General features: G+C 42.1%; 1 protein-coding gene across 1 annotated transcript in view; it reads left to right on the top strand.

Annotated features, from left to right (window-relative positions):
* Positions 1-17370, top strand: part of SAMHD1 (SAM domain and HD domain 1) — a gene marked incomplete at its 5' end in the record, with an annotated part of 26124 nt that extends 8754 nt beyond the window's left edge. The window contains 12 exons of the mRNA XM_009702527.1: positions 518-633; positions 1766-1836; positions 2909-3064; positions 5020-5120; positions 5229-5337; positions 5936-6027; positions 7374-7489; positions 10249-10388; positions 13265-13354; positions 14492-14596; positions 14965-15102; positions 17159-17370. Of these exons, the coding sequence (XP_009700829.1) occupies positions 518-633; positions 1766-1836; positions 2909-3064; positions 5020-5120; positions 5229-5337; positions 5936-6027; positions 7374-7489; positions 10249-10388; positions 13265-13354; positions 14492-14596; positions 14965-15102; positions 17159-17281 (1357 nt within the window). The remainder of the gene's footprint in view (positions 1-517; positions 634-1765; positions 1837-2908; positions 3065-5019; positions 5121-5228; positions 5338-5935; positions 6028-7373; positions 7490-10248; positions 10389-13264; positions 13355-14491; positions 14597-14964; positions 15103-17158) is intronic.
* Positions 17371-20173: the final 2803 nt, after the last annotated feature.

The raw sequence follows: 20173 nt of genomic DNA, 5'->3' as shown, positions 1-20173 counted from the left end.
GGTCCCATTCAGTGAAATTAAATGTCAAATAAAAAATGAATGAAAGGAAAAGAAATAATTGTCATTAGCTATTGTTAAAATAGGAATTTGAAAGAAGAACAAAATGCTCTGATAACTGTTGTGGACCTTTGCAGTTGCACTGACTGGAGGTCAAAGGATGATGTGTGAGCTGTGGTGCTTCGAGATGCACACGGTGAATACCGCACTGCTGTTCACCTACACAGTGACTCCGTGGTTGTGCATGGTGAAATACTGCAGGGTGCTGTTGTCTTCGTGTTTTGGGCATGGTATCTCATGCTTTTTTGCTTTCAAATGTGATGACTGATGACTAAAACTCTACTACAGGAAATAGTTTGTTTCTGTGATTCTCTTGCAGGTTAGAGTTTGAGTGTTTGTTGTGTGCTACCTCTCAGACAAGGGCTGTGACTTAATGGAGCAAAATAGAACATTTTTTTTTTCGTTTCAGCCTAAAACACTACTAAATTTGCCTTTTTTTTTTTTTTTTTTTGTGCAACAGGGTGGGCTACCTAGCCGGATGTCTGGTTCGTACACTGAAAGACAAACAACCAGAACTCGATATAACCCAGCGAGACATCCTCTGTGTAGAAATTGCTGGGCTTTGTCATGATTTGGGTAAGTAACACTTGAAATGCCTTGTTGCTCTTTGAGAGCTAACCGGGATGAAAAGCTGGCTGTGAGAGCTGTTTTGGGCTGCTCAGTGCATGGCCATGTTCTGAGAGAGGATTTATCTGTTCCTGTTTGGTTCAGAGTACATCTGCGAAGGCAACTCCACTTGGTGGATCTGTAGCCACTCTTAGCTAGTTTTTTGTCTTGTTTCCGTATGGTGTTTAGAGTTCTGCCCTCAGTGACTGAAGTGTCTGCTTCCTTCTGTGATGTCCTTGTCAACAAAATCGGGAATAAACATCTTAACACCAATGTAGTATCAAGAAGCAGGCATTCTCTTTATTGCATCACTGGATGCATGGGGGATCACTCCGCCTAACGTGCATACCCAATTGTCACCATGAACAGATTACATAGATACAATTGATGACATATTCATTGTGATTGCCAGAATCAGGATGTGTATTCATTACTTTTCCCTGAAATCATTTACCTATGGTGCCTCCCTTTTGAGTATGCACAATTAATTATGGGAAGGGTCTTCTGGGGTCTTTAGGACCCCCAGTGGTTGTCCTCTGTCCTCTGGATGACCTCCTTGTCTTGAGTTTGTGCAGTTCAGTCTTGTAGATGTGGCAAGGGGAGGTTTGAAGATTATTGGGTACTTTTCAACATGTCGGTGATTTACTATAGGTCTTGTGGATACACTCTCTGTCCTCTAAACGATTTGTTCAATTAGTTTCTCTGTTCTTTAAACAATTTGTCTCTTTAATAAGTAACTTTCTACAATGTTGGTAACATCCTCGGGTCTCTTAAGACATCTCAGAGTGAAAATTAGTGGCCCTTTCAAAAATTGTTACAATTATTTTATAACTACTTATTTTTTTTCAGAGCTGTCACAGAGTAATTAATGTTCTCAGTGTTACTGCAGTACTTGCCTGTGGGGTAGGTAATGGCACTGGCTGTGTTAAGTGCAGTAGTGCTTAAGTTGCCTTAGGAAAGTGTAATTGCTATAGCTGAATCTTCCTCATGGATGATGTCAAGATCCAGTCAAATACAAGAGAATCCAGATCCTTAGCTTGCTCAAAATATTTTTAGTGACAAGCATGTCTCAGATTCAACCTGTGTAATCTTTATTTTTAAGGTCATGGGCCATTTTCACACATGTTTGATGGAAGGTTTATTCCACTCACTCGTCCAGATTTGAAGTGGAAGGTAGGCTTTTACTATTAAAGTAAAAATAGAAAACTGAAATTTTTAAAGGGAGAATAATTCATCTTTAGAGACTGCCAGTGCTTGTGAGAACATAGTGATCATCTAGCCTTTTCTTACTGCGTCATTTTGATGGCATAATTAAAAACCAGAATGTTGTCTTCTAATCTTGTGATGATTTCCTTGTTCTCTTTAACTGTTTGGGGAACATCAGCCCCCTCAGCATGGCTGTGAGCAGATGCAGCCTTACTGGCAAAGCAGAAAGAGGTGTGGGCAGAAGTGAGAGCAGATGTTTGTCACCAGCATCTCTTCCCTGAAAGTGCACCTGCTCTTGACCTCCTGTGTGCTTTCATGAGACCTGTTTGTGTACATATGTCCTTTTCCTGCAGATGTCGTGCTGGGTGGCACAGAGGAGAAACGAAATGTCTCGTTCTTCTCAGTGCCTGCAGTGTGACTCTGAAGAGGCAGAATTCATTAGGACTGTACTGATTAAGCCAGCATTGTGCTTTAAAATGAGTATTGCCAGCTTTCTTCAGAATATATTTTACAGATACAAAATACCAACTGGAAGCTTCCTTTCCAGTTTAATATTTTAGTTCAATGCCAGGATATTTAATACAGTGTTTAGAATTCAAACTTTCAGAAACTTTGAACAGAGTTTCAGGAGTGGTTTGCTGTGAATGAAATGTAATGCAGTCCTTTCAGGCCTCTCTCTGCTTGTAATTACTAAGCAAAATCAGCTGAGTAAACTTGTTAATCTTCTGCACAGCAGACTTGGTTATTTTGTCTTTCAGCTTTGTAACTGTCTTACTGCTGTTTGTTAAAATACAAAAATAACAGCTCTCTGCTGAAAAGTGTGTTTCTGGACTCTGTCGACCATGTGATTCCCTGTTCAGTTAGATACAAAATGAATAGAAAATTGCCCAAGTGCTGCACTTTCCCACCACCGTGTCCAGGTGCCCTGCCAGGCAGTGCTGCTGGGTTAGGAGAAAGCTGTGACACTGCAGGAAAGATGCTTAAACTTTGTAGTGCAACATTTAGGTGTTTGGTTGGTTGGTTGTGTTTTTTTCCACAGCATGAAACTGCTTCTGTTGAAATGTTTGAGCACCTGATCACTTCCAATAAACTAGAAGAAGTCATGAAGTCGTATGGTCTTGTCCTGGAAGAAGATATGAACTTCATCAAGGAACAGATAGGAGGGCCTATAGATGAAAGTGCTTGTGAGAACTCGGTGAGTCAGTATACTGCTCCTGTGGTTATCCCAATCAATGTCTTTAATTTTACTGAAAGAGTAGATTTTCTTTGCTTCTACTATGTTTTATTATTTATTTCTAGCCCTGTGAAATTCTGAGAATCCTGGCACAAGAGATGCTGGAGAAGTGTAGTGTTTATTTCTTACAGTGCTGGCAGGATGTGGTAGCTTGACTATGTTATGTGCTTACATCTTTCTGAGAACTTCTTACCTCAAAGTCTTCAGATTAGAGGAAAGCTTAAGAATGTTATTTTTATTTAGTGAACCTAATTCACTGTAACTGGATTGGTTGAACTGAATTTTTAATGGGAACCTTAAATGACCAGGTTAGGATAACAGCGTATTTACTGGATGCCTGAAGGCAGTGGTGATGGGAGGTCGTGTTTTCCGGTGGCCATATGAAAGAAACATGGAGATAGTTCAGGGTAACAAGCTCGTAATGGATAACAAAAATGAGAACTGGCAGAGATGAGGTGATGAGCAATGCAGAGCGTAGCCCAAGTGCCAGAATCGCATCAGCTTTGATGACAATTGCAAAATGCTTGGATGTATTGCAGGAACAAACATAGAGGCAGGGATAAGACTTGCAGGAATGTGTTGCCTCACGAGGCAAGGAAGAAGAGATCATGATTATTAATCCTTGCAACTCTGTGAAAGAATTAAGACCTCTCTTCTCACTTTACTGCTCCTGTCATCTGTTCAAGGACACCCATTCAGTTGGTGCCAGAATTAAGAACCCCTCAGTGGGAGAACTGTCATGACAATCTGATCCTAATCAGAATTTGTATGTTGTTCTGAATAAATCACCCACAAATGTTAGCACTTACCCATTATTTTCTGCTGTAGTAGTGTGTAGTTCTACCATGTGTACTTCAGCACTCTGATGACAAACAGAGGGAACTTAGCATAATGAAATTCAGTCTGAGATCTTATAGGAAGGGGTTATTCATTTACAAAGTCTGCAAGTTGATTATTTTTTTTTTTTTACCCCGCTCATGTTCATTTGCACACAAATCTTGCTGCCAGCCACTTCCGTTCCTCTTATGCCAGGTTCTTACCCCATGTCTGTTTTTCCTTGTTTGGATTCTATGCCTGTTTTCCATCAGGAAAACAGGAAAATGAGTGTCATACATGATCCGTGGCAACCTTCTTGCCACCCTCATCTATGATGTGCTCTCTTCCTGCTGCCTACACACATTTCTGTTCTTGTTCATATCAATTTTAATATTTGTGTAATGCAGATAACATGAAAGCCATCTATCTGTTTGTATACAGTGTTTTCTGCCTTCAGAATTTTAAGGCCACTTTATGGCATTTTTTTCTTTAGCTGAAGAATCATTAAATTTTCAAGAAAATAATGCTTATATGCCACTGGTATCTTATTATTTTGGCGTTGATTTCTTGTGCCTCAAGGCTGAATTATCCCTTGTGGGTTAGGAGTTTAAGTAGCTGGCTGTTTAAACAAAAATTGTTTAAAACATCTACATAATTGTTATAAAACTCTGTTCTGTATAGTTGATTGCAGAAGACTCCAAGACAGTGACATGTTTGTGGGTTTAACTAATTCTCTGAGGATTAAATGATATCAACCTTTTCCCCTTTTCATTGCCATGCATATTTTTTGGCATTTCAAAGCTGCAGGCTTTGCTTTAGTAGAATGGGAAATTAAATACTTGTGTACATGGTTTTTATTCTTCCTAATATTTTGGGAAGTCAGCTGCTTAAGCCCTAGTTCTGGATTTCTAATGCCCAACAGCTTCTGAAAACTCCTTTATTGTCTTTCTGTTCTTTGCTACCTCAGTGTTGGATGTTTATCACAGGCAAAATCGAAGTGTATTCCTACTGTCTTTAAAAAACTGTTCTGACATTGTTTGCACACTTTAATTTCTTGTTATTTCTGATTTTTTTTTCCTTCTCGGCTGCCTTGTTGTCAGTGGCCCTACCGTGGTCGACAAAAGGAGAAAAGTTTCCTATATGAGATAGTAGCTAACAAAAAAAATGGCATTGATGTTGACAAATGGGACTATTTTGCAAGGTACAAATCTTACAGTTTTTGTTTTTATTATGAATTCCTACTGAAACAATGCTACTGTATGCACAAGTATGATTTCATTGTTAAGCACTCTCTGTGGAATATTTTTAGGGATTGCCATCACCTAGGAATCCAGAATAATTTTGATTATAAGCGATTACTTAAGTTCACTCGGGTCTGTGAAGTAAAAAACCAGAAGCATATCTGTACCCGTGACAAGGTAAGCAGGGTGTGTGAGCAAGGGAACGCTTAGCAGCAAAATGCGTGCGAGGTATAGCAGCCCACTGAGAGCATATGGGGCTTGGCAAAGCCTGTTCGGGCAGTGTGGTACAGCTGCACTCTGGATTGCTGGGGGATGCTGGGGTTGACTGCCGGATGCTTTTTAGCCCAAGAGAGGAAGAAGCAGTTGCTGCTCTGAAAGCTGTCCTCAGACGCAGCTGGTTTAAAGAAGGGAGGGACAGAGCAAGCCTCTGTTTGAAAGGGCTTGTGGCAGGTCCTTCCAGGGGAGACTCTACAAAACCATCAGCTGTGCATGGTCCTGCTCCAAGTCTTCTGAGCAAGAGGCGAACGTGGCTTTGGTGAGGGGCTGCTGAAGGCTCAAGAGGTCCTCTTCTCTGCTCCCACTGCCTGGGCTCACTGTCAGGTCTTTGCTCTCCAACGCAGCCTGAGTCTGTTTCAAAATTTGTAATTTGTGAAAGATAACCATTCTGCTCTATGCTGCAAACGGAAGAAGATGACTCGTTTGATTCCTTGCTTGTTTTAGTTTTCTAATTAAGATAATGTCGAGAGTAAAAGGTGATTGGGTTTTTTTGATTCAGGAAGCTGGAAATTTATATGATATGTTCCACACACGGAATTGCCTGCACCGGCGAGCATACCAGCATAAGATTGGCAACATCATTGAAATAATGCAAGTATTATACTTTCCTCTTCTTGCATTCCATTTATTTTTTAAATTCTTGTAACTGTATATCTGTTTGGAATACTCAGATAATCAATAAGGTGTGATATAGAGTAAGAGCCACTGGGCTATATACCCCAATTCTTGTGGCAAGGCTCAATGCTTAGAGTATCATAGAGGCTGTGATTAACAAAAGAAAAAAAAAGACAACAACATCCTTCCACATGAAATTCAATTAGAGGAAAATTACTGAAGCCCTGAAGAAGCACAGGATCAGGGCGCGCTTATGCTCTTCTAACTGCTGGCAGCTGAAGTAATATCTTTTATCGACAAGTTAGAGGCCATTTTGCTCAAACTGGCTGGTTAATAGAGCAAGGTTACTAACAGAGTAAAGTAATGAGCAAGCTTACTGTAGCTCAGCTGAGGCCTGACTTTGTGTTTACGTAATTAGTTCAGGACCAACTCTGCTGACTACCTGCATTTGTACCTCTCTTGTTAATGTCTATAGAAGTTTCCCTGTAGTATTATTCTTTTTACTTTTCTTGAAAAGCAGAAATACTAGTATCCCCAAATACTTTTTCATTAGGATCTTGGCTGCCAAGTAACCATCTGCTGAGTTTGGGGAAAAAGGAACCCAGAGGATTGCACAGTACAAGAGTGATTCGTGACTGCTTTCATTTCATAAACTTCAGCTCCTGGTTTAGTGATCCTGCAAAACTCAGACTGAAAATGCTAACATTTGACAGTACCTGTGCGTGAGGAGTAAAACAGCCAAAAAATTTAGTTCTTGGCTTAGCATAATTATAGCAGCCTGTCCAAATGAGTGTACGAACTGGAAATAACCATGAGGTACAGGGAACTCTGGAAGAACTTGTTCTTTAGAACATCAGTTCTTCCCACCTGAAAATACCACATGTGCATGGTGCTTTACCTTTACGACAGTTTGTATTCTTGCAGTTAACTCCTAGAGCAACGAGTCTGTAAAAGGATATCGTTGTCTGTGAGGCAGCCTCATTGTAGCTGGGTGACCACGTCACTGTCTTGCAGGGTTCTGCAATCGTCTGAGCAATGTTAAACTCATAGTCTGAAGCAGGACAAAGTGGACTTGCTCATTCATTGAAAGAAGGTTAAGGGCTGATCTGAATCTGTTTTCAGTAAATGGAAAGACTCTCTTGATACGTGCAGTGACAGCATGGAGATAGGACATTCTGCAGTGCAATCGGGGTCTGCTGTGTGCTTGGGATGCGGTTTCGTCTATTGTCTTCTATTTATAACATACTAATGCATTTCTTTTTTGAGTGATAAGGCATTTCAAAATGATGCTATCCTTAAGTCTTAATTTTTCCTCAAACTAGGATCACGGAAGCCTTTCAAAAAGCAGACAAATTTTTTAAAATAGAAGGCTCTGGAGGAAAACTGTACCAGATTTCTACAGCAATGGAGGACATGGAAGCCTACACTAAGTTAACTGGTATGAGCTCTCAGAATTATTTTTTAAAGTAAAAGAACATGAGTACCTGTTAAAATGCTGCGTTTACAGCGGTTGGCACAGTGGACCCTGGCCCATGACTAGGACTCTCGAGTACTGCTTTTGTGTACAGATGGTGGGGCAGACCTGGACCGTCCAACCTCTGTGCTTTCATATCCTGCTGGGAGAGCAAGACCTTCTAGTTGACATTACTTTTACGCTGAGAGACAGAGAAGCACTACTTATCTTCCTCACACATCCAAAGTCAGGTTATTGCAAGCAGTGCTGTCAGGAGGTCCTGCCTGTGCCCTGAGTTTGTTGCACTTGTCACAAGTGGGATGTAAGTCAGCTCTGAGCAATACTCCATCTAGCTACATCAGGTAGAGGAGTACTGTATGTGTGTTGCAGTGTGAAACTAACCCCAAGGCAGGTTTAGAAGGGCCGTGATGGGGTCTGCTTTGATTTACTTGAGACATTGCTACCCTGCTCGCAAATATAAACAGAAGAAGACAGAATATATGAACAACTTAGTTTGTTGCTGAAAGTTTCTGGTTGCTTGGGTAAGAGCTTGTGAGAATGGTTCTCGTAGGGTAAGTACACGGAGGAGCGACCTGCTTGAAGACATGCAGGGGGACTCCAGTGTGATTACGGAGTGAAGCAAACAAGAGCGGAGACTTGTGGTGTTTTCCCACTTCTCACGTTGTCACTCAGTGCTGTGAAGAGGAAACGGAGAGAAATTATTGAATTCACGGAAACTGGCTTGAGTTGTGTTGTGTCCTCTGTTACGTAGTTCCACGGCTTCCCACTGCTGTGGCATCTTGGTTCTGGCATCTTGGTCTTGTCTGCCCCTACTGGCAGCTCTTGCAGCACATGCGAGGTACAGCTCACAAGGACTCCCAAGGCATCTTTCCTGAGTGGCGAGACAACTTCCCTGGGTTTCCATCACCAAGCTTTGGCTGGCCAACAGAGAGACTCAAGAAATTCTAACTTTGGTCCATGAACAAGGTGACAGAGGCTGAGGGCAGTGTTGCAGAGGATCCTGTGTGACTTAACCCGTGTCATGCTAAAGGCCTTCTGCTGGCAATCCTTCATCCTCCACAGCCGCATTCAGCCTGACCCTCTGCACTGAGTGGGTGAAGGGGCTGCATGGAGTGCTGAGATGAGGGAGCTGCCTGGCCCCCCTGACACTGCCTGCCTCTGCCCCAGCGGAGGAGAAGGGGCTGGCTTTGAGGGACATAAATTGCAGTGTTGAGTCATGGAAGGCTGGGCAGAAAGGCAAGAAATGAGACTAAGCTCTTAATGGGCTAGGATCTGTTCCCTAGGGGCTCTCTGGTCTGTAAGATCAGCTGAGCTAGCAAGTTGGTGCCAGGGTCCTGTTGTAACGGCCTGCTGACCTGCGGTGCCTGGTGAGGAGCACGACGCGGAGCAAGGAGACCAGGACTGTCCCCTGCGTCTTGCAGTCTGCCATAGGAAGGAGCTGCTTGCTGGGGCAAGGAGAGTGATGTGAGGAATATGCCAACATCAGGTGTAACAGTGGACCATATATGTTCTCCTCCTCTTAAACCAAGGCACTTCCTTCCCTGCCTCTGGTGGTTGCAACCTCGGGGCTTCTGAGAGGACAATAGGCTTGTTTTCAATAGTCTGTGATGAGTGATGCTTCTGTGAAACTGTCCAGTTGCCTCTTGGATCTTTGCAAATGATAAATCTCTGTGAGGTTCTGCAGTGGAAAGTTCCCTAACTTTCTTCCATGATGAGTGAAGAACCACCATTAGTTTTTAATTTCTTGTCTCCTGATTTGACAACAAATCCTATTTTTAGTAAAGGATGAGAGAGCAAACCGTTCCTTGTCACTACTGCTTTTGTACAATGGGTGTGTTCATGGGTTTCTTATTTCCCCTGCATTATCTCTTCTCTCAGATGAAGATACCTAGTCTGTTGTTCCTTGTGAAGAAGTTCCTGACTTTGATCAACCTTGTCCATAAAAATAACCCTCAGTTAAAGGTGTTTTGGCACATGGCTTATAGGTGGTTTCTGGAGTGTGTTGGGAGCTTCTTAAGCCAGCTGTGGTCCTAGGCAGGGCATTGCAGAGCTAGGCTTGCAGCACGTGTCAGAGCTGTGCCTAGGTATTTCTGACTGGCGAATGGGAATAGAGATGGAGTGCAGCTGCATTGGTTGTGACAGGTGAGCAGCATCCTGATAGCAGCAGTCTCTTTAGGACAGCCAAAAATAACCTTTCTGCTCCGAAGCCACATCAAAAGAAACCTGTGTCTTGCTGCTCGTATTGATGGTGGGAAACACAATGCGTACTTCACTGTCACGTCGAGACAGGAGGGGGGACTTTGATGCTGGCATCCAAAGTCTGAGAAGTTCTGAAGGTTTAAGAGAAGTACTTTATTCTTTTACAAAATAGAGCACCCTTGTTCCTGAGCCAGTTAGTGCTGGGGTTTAGGATATTCTGCTGAACAAGATAAATAAGCTAAATAAGAAGAGGAAGCAACTTCCAGTGAAATAATAAAATTTGTTGCCTGGGTGGGAATTCAGCTAGTTTTTCCATCAACTGTTATGAATCTGATGATAATCAAGATGATATTATAAATGACTTCTCAGTTGTTAGAATTACTATGTTCAGTCATTCCCTGAAAGTGAGTGTCTTTCTTGAACCAGCAGTTTTTCTTGTTGCTTTAACCTTTGTCCCTGTACATGCATTTTGCTGTGACACTGGATTGTGATGTACTTAACAAAAATCAATGCAACTTTGGCAGATAATATCTACCTGGAAATTCTGCACTCAAGTTGTCCAGAACTGAAGGAGGCACGAGAAATTTTGCATAAAATAGAGCGACGTGAATTATACAAGTTTTTAGGAGAGACTCAACCTGAAACAATGAGGGAAATTGTAAAGGTAATGTCCATTAGTGGAAGATTCTGTCCCCGTAAAAATGTTCTGTAAGTTGCTGACCATATTTTTTCCTCTGTATCCATGTGGGTTTTGTTTGTTTCCAGTTTGTGGGGTTTGGTTTTTTTTTTTGCTTAACTGGTATTCCACAAACAGTCAAAAGTTCTCCTCCTGTCTTTATGTAGCTGACCCATGAAACATTCTAGGAAATTGGGAAGAGTTTTATGTACAAACAGCCAGAAGAATGGCAAGAGGTTGAAATTCAGAAGTTGGTTATGGCAGAAATACTTTCAGAAAAAAGTTGTTTTCTGAAAAATACAAAATTGCATAAAAAGCTGTTATACTACAGTGATTGAGAAGATTATTACTATCATCTTGTGTTTATTAAAATTTCGAAATAGTAAGGAACACATTGGCTTTGAATCGTAATTTGTGTGCTTTCCTGTGAGAAGAAATGTCAAACTGAATAGTAACTTCCAAATTTCATGGTTTTAAATTCTGTACTTAGCATGAGCATGCATGTATTTTTTCCAGTGTTTGATTTTTTCAAAGCACTCATCAGACATCGGTTTAACTGCTATTGTCTTTCTTCAAAATAATGTTATATTAGAACTGTTGTTACTTCAGATGGCTCAGCTTTTCTTGTGATGTGCTATACCATGTTATCAAATAATGAGTTAATTATCTCTAAACTTCAGCCATGACACTTAAAATTTTCCATGCCAAATTTCCAGAAGTGGCTGACTGTATCTAGAAAGCCTTAATAAAAACAATTCAGCTGTTTTAAAGAATAAGGTTAGAGAAGGACTACTAGATGTCGTACTGTTCTCTTCATCTTTTTGTTTGAAGAGAAGGTTTACTTGTGTTTTTTGTCTAAGAAAAAGAAGCGTTAAGAGATTCTCTATTGAAAAAGTAGGAGGAAATAGGAAGAAAAACATGAAATGGTTGTACATTGATTGTCACGTTTCTGCCCTTCTGAGGTGTAGTTCAGGATAGATAGCCTAACAAGTAAGGAGATGGGGAGGAGAGTGAATTACTTAAGTTCCACCTTTGAACAGTTCCTTTTAGAAACTTGATTAATGAAAAGAAAAACTCTCACTTTGAAAATCCAGCCAGAGGCGTTGAGTCGTGGGGTATCCGGTGTGTCATTTTGAAAGGAGACTTGGATCACTGTTGGTGCCATATTTACATCCAGCCAATGCTTTGCAGCTTCTGATGCTCAGCTCAGGGGTTGGGGGAGAATTTTTCTTCCTGTGGTGCAGGAGTTGCCTGTTGGAGGAGTGTTGGAGGCTCAACTTCAAGTGCTGGAGGTGAGCAGTGACTGGACAAGACATAGGTGTGTCTGTTCTGCTCCTTAAGAGACTGCCATGCTGTTACGTTTAGAATCCCAGAATGGGTTGGGTGGGAAGAGACCTTTAAAGGTCATCTAGCCCACCCCCCTAAAATGAGCAGGGACATCTTCAACTAGATCAGGTTACTCAAAGCCCCGTCCAGTTTTGTGATCCTCAAGCTGGCCAGAGCCAGGGGAACATCCCAAATAGCTACAGACTTCTTAAATTCAAAGCTAAGTTTCTAGTTAATGCGAACTGGAAGAGGTAACTTCAAAAAAAAAAAAAAAAAAAAAAAAAAGGCAAGGAAACAACAACAAAGAAAAGGAGAAAGTTGGCATACGTACATTCTGATACAGAATAGAAATAGAATAGCTTATAAACAGGTTGCCTCCTGGCAATTCTTTCCTCTAGGTTTGCTCTTAGTCTAAACTTTTCCTTGGCTTCTGGAGTCGCAACAAACCACACGTATGCCTCAGCTTGGCATTGTATGTGATTCCCTGCTCCTCTTAGCAGTCTCCTCGTCTTTGCTATGGACAAAGCAGCAGCAGCAAAAAAAATGCTGCTAGTTGAATTCCTTCCCTTCTGGACCTGTCTCCTGGATGCTCCGTGTTGCCCTCAAAGCTTTTCTCCCATGCATCTCAGTTGCTCCCAGGAAATCTTGCTTCGTCAAATCTTGCATCTTCCCCAGAACATAGGTTGCCTTTGTCCAAGGGCTGCTGCTCTCTCCTGCCCCGCCACAGCCTTTCAGTGAGAACTTACAGATTTCCGTCAACAGCTCCTCGCCATCACACCGTGCTCCTCTGCTTGGCCTTAGCCTAGCTACCAGCAGGGAGTATTCTTTCAGGTCCAAAACAAGACAAAACCCCCTTGTGGGTTTCAGCTTGTGAAAGAGGTCACCATCCCCTCCAAAATCTGCCTAGGAGCTTGCTGCTTCTGTGGTGTGGTTTTTTTGTTTGGTTTTGTGTGGGTGGTGTTTGTTTTTTGGTTTGGTTTGGGTTTTTTTTAACATGGATCAGTGACATTACTGATCTTATCTGTCTCCTGGGGTTTTTTTATATGTCTCAATATATAGGTATAAAAGCTGTGTTAGAGGGTGAGATCCTGCAGCCCTTCATTAAAAAAAAAAAAAAGTTCAGTAAAAACATTTAGTATTCAGCTTTGGGGAACTTAATTGCAAAACATTTGTATTAGTAAAACAATTGCTTGAAGGTACTTACTTTCTGCTTTCATGGAGACTTCAGCATTCTGGATGGACTGACACTCTCTCTCCTCCCTTCCCCCCCATCCTGTCGTCAGGTGTAAAACTCTTCCTCCACAGGCTGGCAGTATTTTGTTCTCAATTATATAAGCTCGTTTTGTTTCTAAAAATTGGTAGAAAAGTTATGGTTAAGGTATACAAGGATTCAAACAACCAGATTAGTGCAAGAACACTCTGTCAAGCTATGAAGAAATGAAAGCTTTAGTTCATTGATACATTCTGTCATGCATTTCGTTGCCTTGATCTAGACTTCCTAGTGCATAAATGTAACCTGAGTTACTGTCTTTTTTCAGAATAATAGGCTGGCAGAAAGCATTGCGAATTCCAAGCCAGAAAAGAATCCTCCAGATGTGGAGCTAAAGGCTGAAGATTTCATAATTGATGTAAATATCCTCCTGAGCAGGTTCAGAGTAAAAACTTTGCAATCACAGAAGGCCTTGTATGCCATAACGAAAACTGGAGATATGTTTCAATACATTTGCAGAGTGAAAAAACAAAACCACAGGTTTGCCTTGTAAAGCTGTCTTAGCTGTTCAGCTCAAGGCCCTGAGAGCAACGAGCTTCCCCGTTGGGAGGTTTCCTGTGGTTGGGAGGGCCTGGGGGCAGAGGCTCCGGGCAGCTTCACTGGGCTGTCGTTTGGGCACTTCTGCTCCCGGTGACGAATGTGTTCTCCTGTGACTGTCCCCACTCTGAAAAGGAGCAGTAGGGAAACCTTTGGGTGTTAGCATACGGCTGTCTAGGAACCACTGCTGCGGGTTATGAAGGCAAGTAAACTGCGGGCCTCAGTGAGAGGATAGCGAGCACAGTAGCTTCCAGGCTTCTGGTGTTGCACGCCCGATGCATGGCAGCAGCTCCTGGGTTTTGTCTTCTGCACAAAGCGTCTTGCTGCCATAGCTCAGTCTCCAGCCAGCACTGGTGGAAGGAGAGAGCCTGAGCCAGAGGAGAGAGCAGTCTGCAAGTATCAAATAGCTTAATGCCTGTTCTTGGTTAATTCTGGGAAGAGCTAATGAATGGCTTTCCATGGAGTGCATCGCAAGTCACTTCTAAACCTCCCGTGCATTGAAGATGCACTTCAGGCTGGGTAAAATGGTGGCAGTTTACTTGGCTTTGAAGTAGTTGACCGCGCTTTCCTTGTCCTGTAAATTGAAGTCATGGGGAACTGGTCTCCTCCCTGCCAACCACAAAACTGTTGGTGTACCAAGCAGGTGTAAATAACGTTGTCTAAACCTCATGTTTAAAATTGTAAGCTCTACCGCAAAGGACCAGCGTGCTTCCGCTGTTTCAAACTAGAACGTTTCAGAGCACGACTGGGAGCTGGTTGGTGTAAATGTGAATGTCCACCTGGCAGCTTCAGAGCGAAAGGTGGTGGAAGAAAAGATACAAAAAACAAATACCAGATTGTTAATTACTGTTCTATTTGATTAGTGTAATTTACAGAAGTACGGTGTGTATCCTTTTGTATTTATTGTGAGAAAACTAGACAACCATTAACAAATGCCATTTTCTGTTTTACATTCAAGGTTATCAATATGGATTATGGAATGAAAGAACAGAATCCCATTGATAAAGTTCTCTTCTATTGCAAGGCTGATCCTTCCAAGGCAGTGAAGATCAGTAAAGAACAGGTAGTCTTTTATTTTCCTCAACTAGCTTCTGAAGGGCATCTTCTTCACCGCTTGTGACGGAAGTGATTCCAGTCCTTCATGGCAGTTCTTCCAGGAGCTGTGGAGAGGTTGTGGAATCCATGTCCTTACAGGTCTTGGGTGTGTGTCGTACTACGACAATCTGGAATCCTGAAAGCCTTTGCATATGAACGTATTTAACTTGAATACATTGGGAGTCTTAGAAAAATACAATTGCTTTGGATAAAGCTCAAGGATTGTAATGGGATGTTTCTTACTGCTTTCCATTTGTATTCAGATGAAAAACTTGAAGTTCAGTGGACTCTAAATTCCAAGAAATACTTAAAACTTATTTCTTTTTTATTCCAAAGGTTTCAAAGCTTTTACCCATGACGTTTGCAGAGCAGGTTATCCGGGTTTATTGCAAAAGTCAGGATCCAGATACTGTTTCAGCTGCAAAACAGTATTTTATTCAGTGGTGTATGGAGAACGATTTCACCAAACCACAGGTAACAAATTCATATGTTACTGTTCTTGTTCTTAGAGCTCTTCAATTTTGTCCATAAGCTTGCTTTCATTAAAAAACTTGGCACTGAGGCCTTGTCTTTATGGTAGAGCCACTCCACGCTAACCTAGCTTCTGGCTTTATTGTGGTTCGCATCTGGATGTGCTTTGGTTTCACTGAAATAGTGATGGATTTGTATGGATTTAACTTACATAATTTGAAAAGTCATGTTTCTGTAACAAAGGTGGTATCTACACGGACACTCGCTAATTCATGGATGCAGGTTTCCTCATACAAAGACTTAAAACAGCACTGAGAGATTAAAAGATCTAGGGAAGAGGTCAGATCAGTTCTTCTATTGCTTTATCTCTTTTCCTTCTGTGTTCACCAGCTGTTAAACTCAGTCCTCCCACAGGAGATTCACAGTCAGACCGTTTGCTCTGAGTTGGAGTGGAAAATATCTGTGGGAACAAGATTGCAAACCTCTGCTCTCTGGGCAACTAGTCTGTAGTCTGAGTTGCCTGCAAGACCTTATCTGTTCTCTGTGTTTCCCTTTTCTGTCAGCTCTCAGAACATACAAGTTTCCAGGTGTGAGGAACAAAGAGGGTATGTTACAGCTCATCCAACGTTTTGTTTTGTGTTGCGAACTGTGTCAGAGCTGCCCTGGCAAGTAAAATGGAGACTCTAAAGCAGACCCTGAGTCCATAATGTCTTGCTTTGCATTCCTCCTGCCAAAGTTGGTGGAGAAGCCTGTAACAATCGTTGCTGTAAGCTGGTAATGTGTGATACAGCATCCCCATCGCATCCTCCTTGCAGGAAGGTGGGCGCCTTCCTCTAAAAAAACTTTATGTGCTGATACTTCCAGTATATCTGTTGTTGTAGGGAAGCAGTTATGGTTGTATCAAGTAAGTTTTTCCTCTGTAGAAAATGCTAATGGAGCCATTTTGCTACATGCATGAGCTGTGAAGTTTCTAGGGTGGAAATGTCAGTAGGTTTGATAAACGTGCTGGCAAATCTGCTGTTACATTTCCTCCCCTAATGGTTGGCTTTCACTTTTGTTTGTCTGATAGTCATACCAGGGAAAGGAATAGCTTTCTTCAGTTCCACGCAGTTTTTCAGATATTTTCTGCTATCTGGGATCAAGATTTTTCCCTTTTCATCAAGTGTGTTCATATCGCTGACTTTGCATCTAGAAGCACCTGCAAGTCTCATTTGCGGAAAGAGCTACATCCTCTGCAATGAAAGACCAGCCAGTGGATGAGTGCTCTTATATGCTGGAGCCACGGTTGTAGGCACGAACAACTTGTTTTAAGGCTCATTCTTATGTCGTACTTCTGGCATCCATCTTTTGAGAACAGTTAATTTCAGAAGGCCTTTTCACAAATGGATCAAGCAACAAATTTTGTCTGGTTGTATCTTATAAGGGTATTCTTCTGGTTCAGACATATCCATCTTGCAGACCCTGGCACATTGCAGAACACAGCAACATGCATCTTGCCAGTTTATTTCTAAGCTTAGAGAGCTTATTGCTCTCTTGTCTGTCTTTGCAGTGCCTGAGCACTAGATCAACGTGTATATCTGACAAGGATGAGCACCACTGCCTTAGACCACACCAGTTACTGTACCAACGTTATATACTTTAAGACAGTGAAAGGCACATTCAAACACCTACAACTGGTAGATAGCAAGAGTTTTAAATGAGGTACTGTGACAAATTCAGAGGAAACACAATAATGTTTCTGGTTCATATACCAGTGCCCAAAATACAAGCCTGCTGATCTTCCTAGATTTGCTGGTAATAGTTTAGGAAGAGGTGAATGACCAGTGATGTAGGCTTCTTGTATGTGTGGGGACGTCTCCACCAGATGCTACCACTGACTACAGCAACTTCCATCTCTGGTATACGCAGTCTTTAATGATTCTTGATTTACAATGCTTCTAGGACCTTGGTTTTATTTTATTTTATTATAGGTCTGATACTGAGTTTCTTTTCCCCTGCTGTAGGATAGAAAACAAAAGTGAATGTACTATTGTTAATGTTTTCTGACTTTTAATAATAGGACAGTGATGTGGTTGCCCCTCATCTAACTCCAATGAAGAAAAGCTGGAATAACACGAGAGATGATGAACACAGGACAGCTTCAGAACCCAGTTGCAAACAAAGGCTTCCTTTTGATAAGTAACACTTTTCCTTTTGGCACTATTCAGTCTGCTTCTTCAGAAGATAAGTAAACCTGAGCAGCAACTCTTTTAAAAGCCAGTTGCATGGACTGTAAGAATTTGTGGAACAATGCAGAAATGTATTTTACAATACAGTATGTTTTAATGTAGGTACTTAAACAAAGTGCATATTCCAAATGGACTTTTAAAAAAAATTAACAACTGATTACAGCAGAGCAAACTCAATTCTCATTTATTTTTGAATGTATTGGCACTGTGTAGCAAGAGTAACTTTAAAAACTGCAATTCATCATTATTACAAGAGGTGCTGAAGGCACGTTACTGTTCCTTCTAGTCCTGATCCCTTCTTAAGGTGATTGTGATATTGCATGAGCTAGCAGAAAAACTTCCAGCTCAGGATTTTGGGTTGTTTTTGTTTGGTTGTTAGTTTTTTTTTGGTTTGTGGTTTTTTTTTTTTTTTTTTTTTTTTGTCAGTACCTGGGGAAGAGAGGAGTAAATATACTTCTGAAAATACAGGGAGGTGATAGAACTTTGAAAGAAGCATAGATGGCATCTTCAAGAATAGCAAAACAAATTTCATTTAAGAAAACAAAAGGAGAGGGGAATCTTTTTATTAACCAAAGATTACTTTTCTGGTATTCAAAAAGCTGATGAAGGTGCCGGCCTCTTGCTCTAAGTGTGACCACAATTTTTATTGAAGTAACAATGCATTGCAGTGACATTGCAGCTTTTTATTGTTTTAGAGCGTATTTTTGATACATTGAATGTTATATTTTTACTCTTACACTGAACTGCGAAACCGCTCAAAACGTCCGTTGTCTGAGTGCTTGCAGGAAAGCCGAGCTACCTGGCGGCTGTCGAGGCAGGCGGGCGTGCGCACAGTTCCTGGCACGGTTAGCAGTCCCAGCAGGGTGCTGCGCTGGCTCTGCTCTTCCTTGCACCAGGTGCACCTTGTTTCTGCATTACACTGTACGAGGCAGACAGGCTCTTCAGGAATCCTTCCATTCTTGTGTCCCATTCCTGTTTCTCCTGGATCCCTGACTGTTGTTCCTGTGTAATTTTTCTCTCCCTTGTAGAACTATAAGGGTTCTTACGCTTTTCCCTCACTGGCAGTACTAATGTGAGTGTTGCTAAATGTCTGTCCAGCTGAAAAAGTGAATGAGGAAGACCTTTTTCCTCTCACCTTTTACTCAGGTCTAAGAGAAAGGCTGCTTTCATTAAATAAAAGCTTGAAAAAGCCCGCCCTCAAAACTAAGAAATGCAAAGCAAAAGGTTCGGTAATGCTCAGAAATTGGAAGGAGCTTTGGATTTTTATATCTGAAATGGGGAAAGGAAAGTTCAGCGTTCAGCTCCGACAGCCAAGCGTGGGTAACTAGGTTAGTTTCTGAGAACTAACACAGTGGGGAGTCACTGTGTGAGAACTGCAGAACTCTCTTCGTATCTGACTGCGATTCCTTTGCCCTTTCTATTGCGGGAACTGATAGATAGCTGTTAGGCAGAGGGAAGGAGAATGAGTATTCACGTACTTACTCACATTTTCATTAGTTGAAATAACCAGAAGTCGTTTTGCTCTCTGCTGCTTTCTTATGTCCCTGTGCTCCTGTGTCTCCAGGTGATGCGGTGCAACCTCTGCTGTTCATATCTTTAACAGTATTTCAGATCTGTAGGTGTACCAGATAACTATTAGAAGGGGTTGTGACCTCTTTAAAAGGTTTTAAAGAACTTCTTATTATGCTTCAAGAAACAACATCATAGAGTGAAGGCTTTATCTCCCTTAGCTGCATAAAATCAAGTATTGTTCAGAATAATGTAATTTTGTTATTGTTGCTTGGGTTTGTTGTGAATCTGTTATAAAAGGTGCACTTTATACTTGGGAAATATCTTTTGCTTATGTTTAAGCAAAAATTTGTACTTAATGTTAAGTTCTGAGACAGAGCATTTCTTTTTCTCAAACATGTTAATCTGAGCCTCCCTGGACTAAGAATAAATTTATAAACAATGATTTTACTATTCTTTTACGGAATTGCAGTGTGTGAACATTATTAAAAACGGCCAAATATATTTCTAAAGGACAAACGCTGCTCTGTGGAAGTGCAGATCTTCCAGCTTGACAAGATGGTTTCTTAATTTATGTTTAGTGAAGTGCAATGTGAATGATCACTGCAGTGGAGCCCGCTTCGCTGTGAGGGACCGGGGAGCCAGGGGTGGGGAGGGCAGCTCAGTGGGGTTGTGCCAAGACGGAGGATCCAACCTCTCCTCCTGCCCGGTGGTGAAGCTGCAGCCACCCGGTGCAGCCACCTGGCCGTCGCTGTGCCTGGGCAGAACCGGCAGACCTCTGACCTCAGCATCCTTACAGGGGCTGGGTTGGCTGTAGGTGCTGCTCCAACTGTTGCGTAGGGGAAAAAGGAAAAACAAAGTCATGCTCGACCAACCTGATCACCTTCTGCAATGAAATGAGTGGCCTCGTAGCTGAGGGGAGAGCAGCGGACGTTGTCTCCCTCAACAAGCTGTTCAAGTGTGGTCTGGAGGAGCAGACAGTGGGGTGGGCTGGAAAGTGGCTGAAGGGCTGGAGCTGGAGGGTGGCTGATCGGTGGCACAAAATCTACTTGGAGGCCAGTAACTAGTGGTGTGCCCCAGAGATCAATACTGGGTGCAGTCCCAGTAGTCTTCATTACTGGTCTGGATGGTGGGACAGGGACCACCCTCAGCAAGTTTGCAGATGACACCAAATGAGCAGTGGCTGATAGACCAGAGGGTTGGGCTGCCTTCCAGAGGGACCTCATCAGGGCTCAAGAAAGGGGCTGACAGGAACCTCATGAAGTTCAACGAGAAGTGCAAAGTCCGACACCTGGGGACGAACAACCCCAGGCACCAGGATGTGCTGGGAGCCACCC

Source organism: Cariama cristata, unplaced genomic scaffold, assembly GCF_000690535.1.
Source record: "Cariama cristata isolate BGI_N322 unplaced genomic scaffold, ASM69053v1 scaffold19356, whole genome shotgun sequence".
Lineage (NCBI taxonomy): Eukaryota > Metazoa > Chordata > Aves > Cariamiformes > Cariamidae > Cariama > Cariama cristata.
The sequence above is the reverse complement of the archived record's forward strand: the minus strand, read 5'-3'. Positions and strand labels throughout refer to the sequence as shown.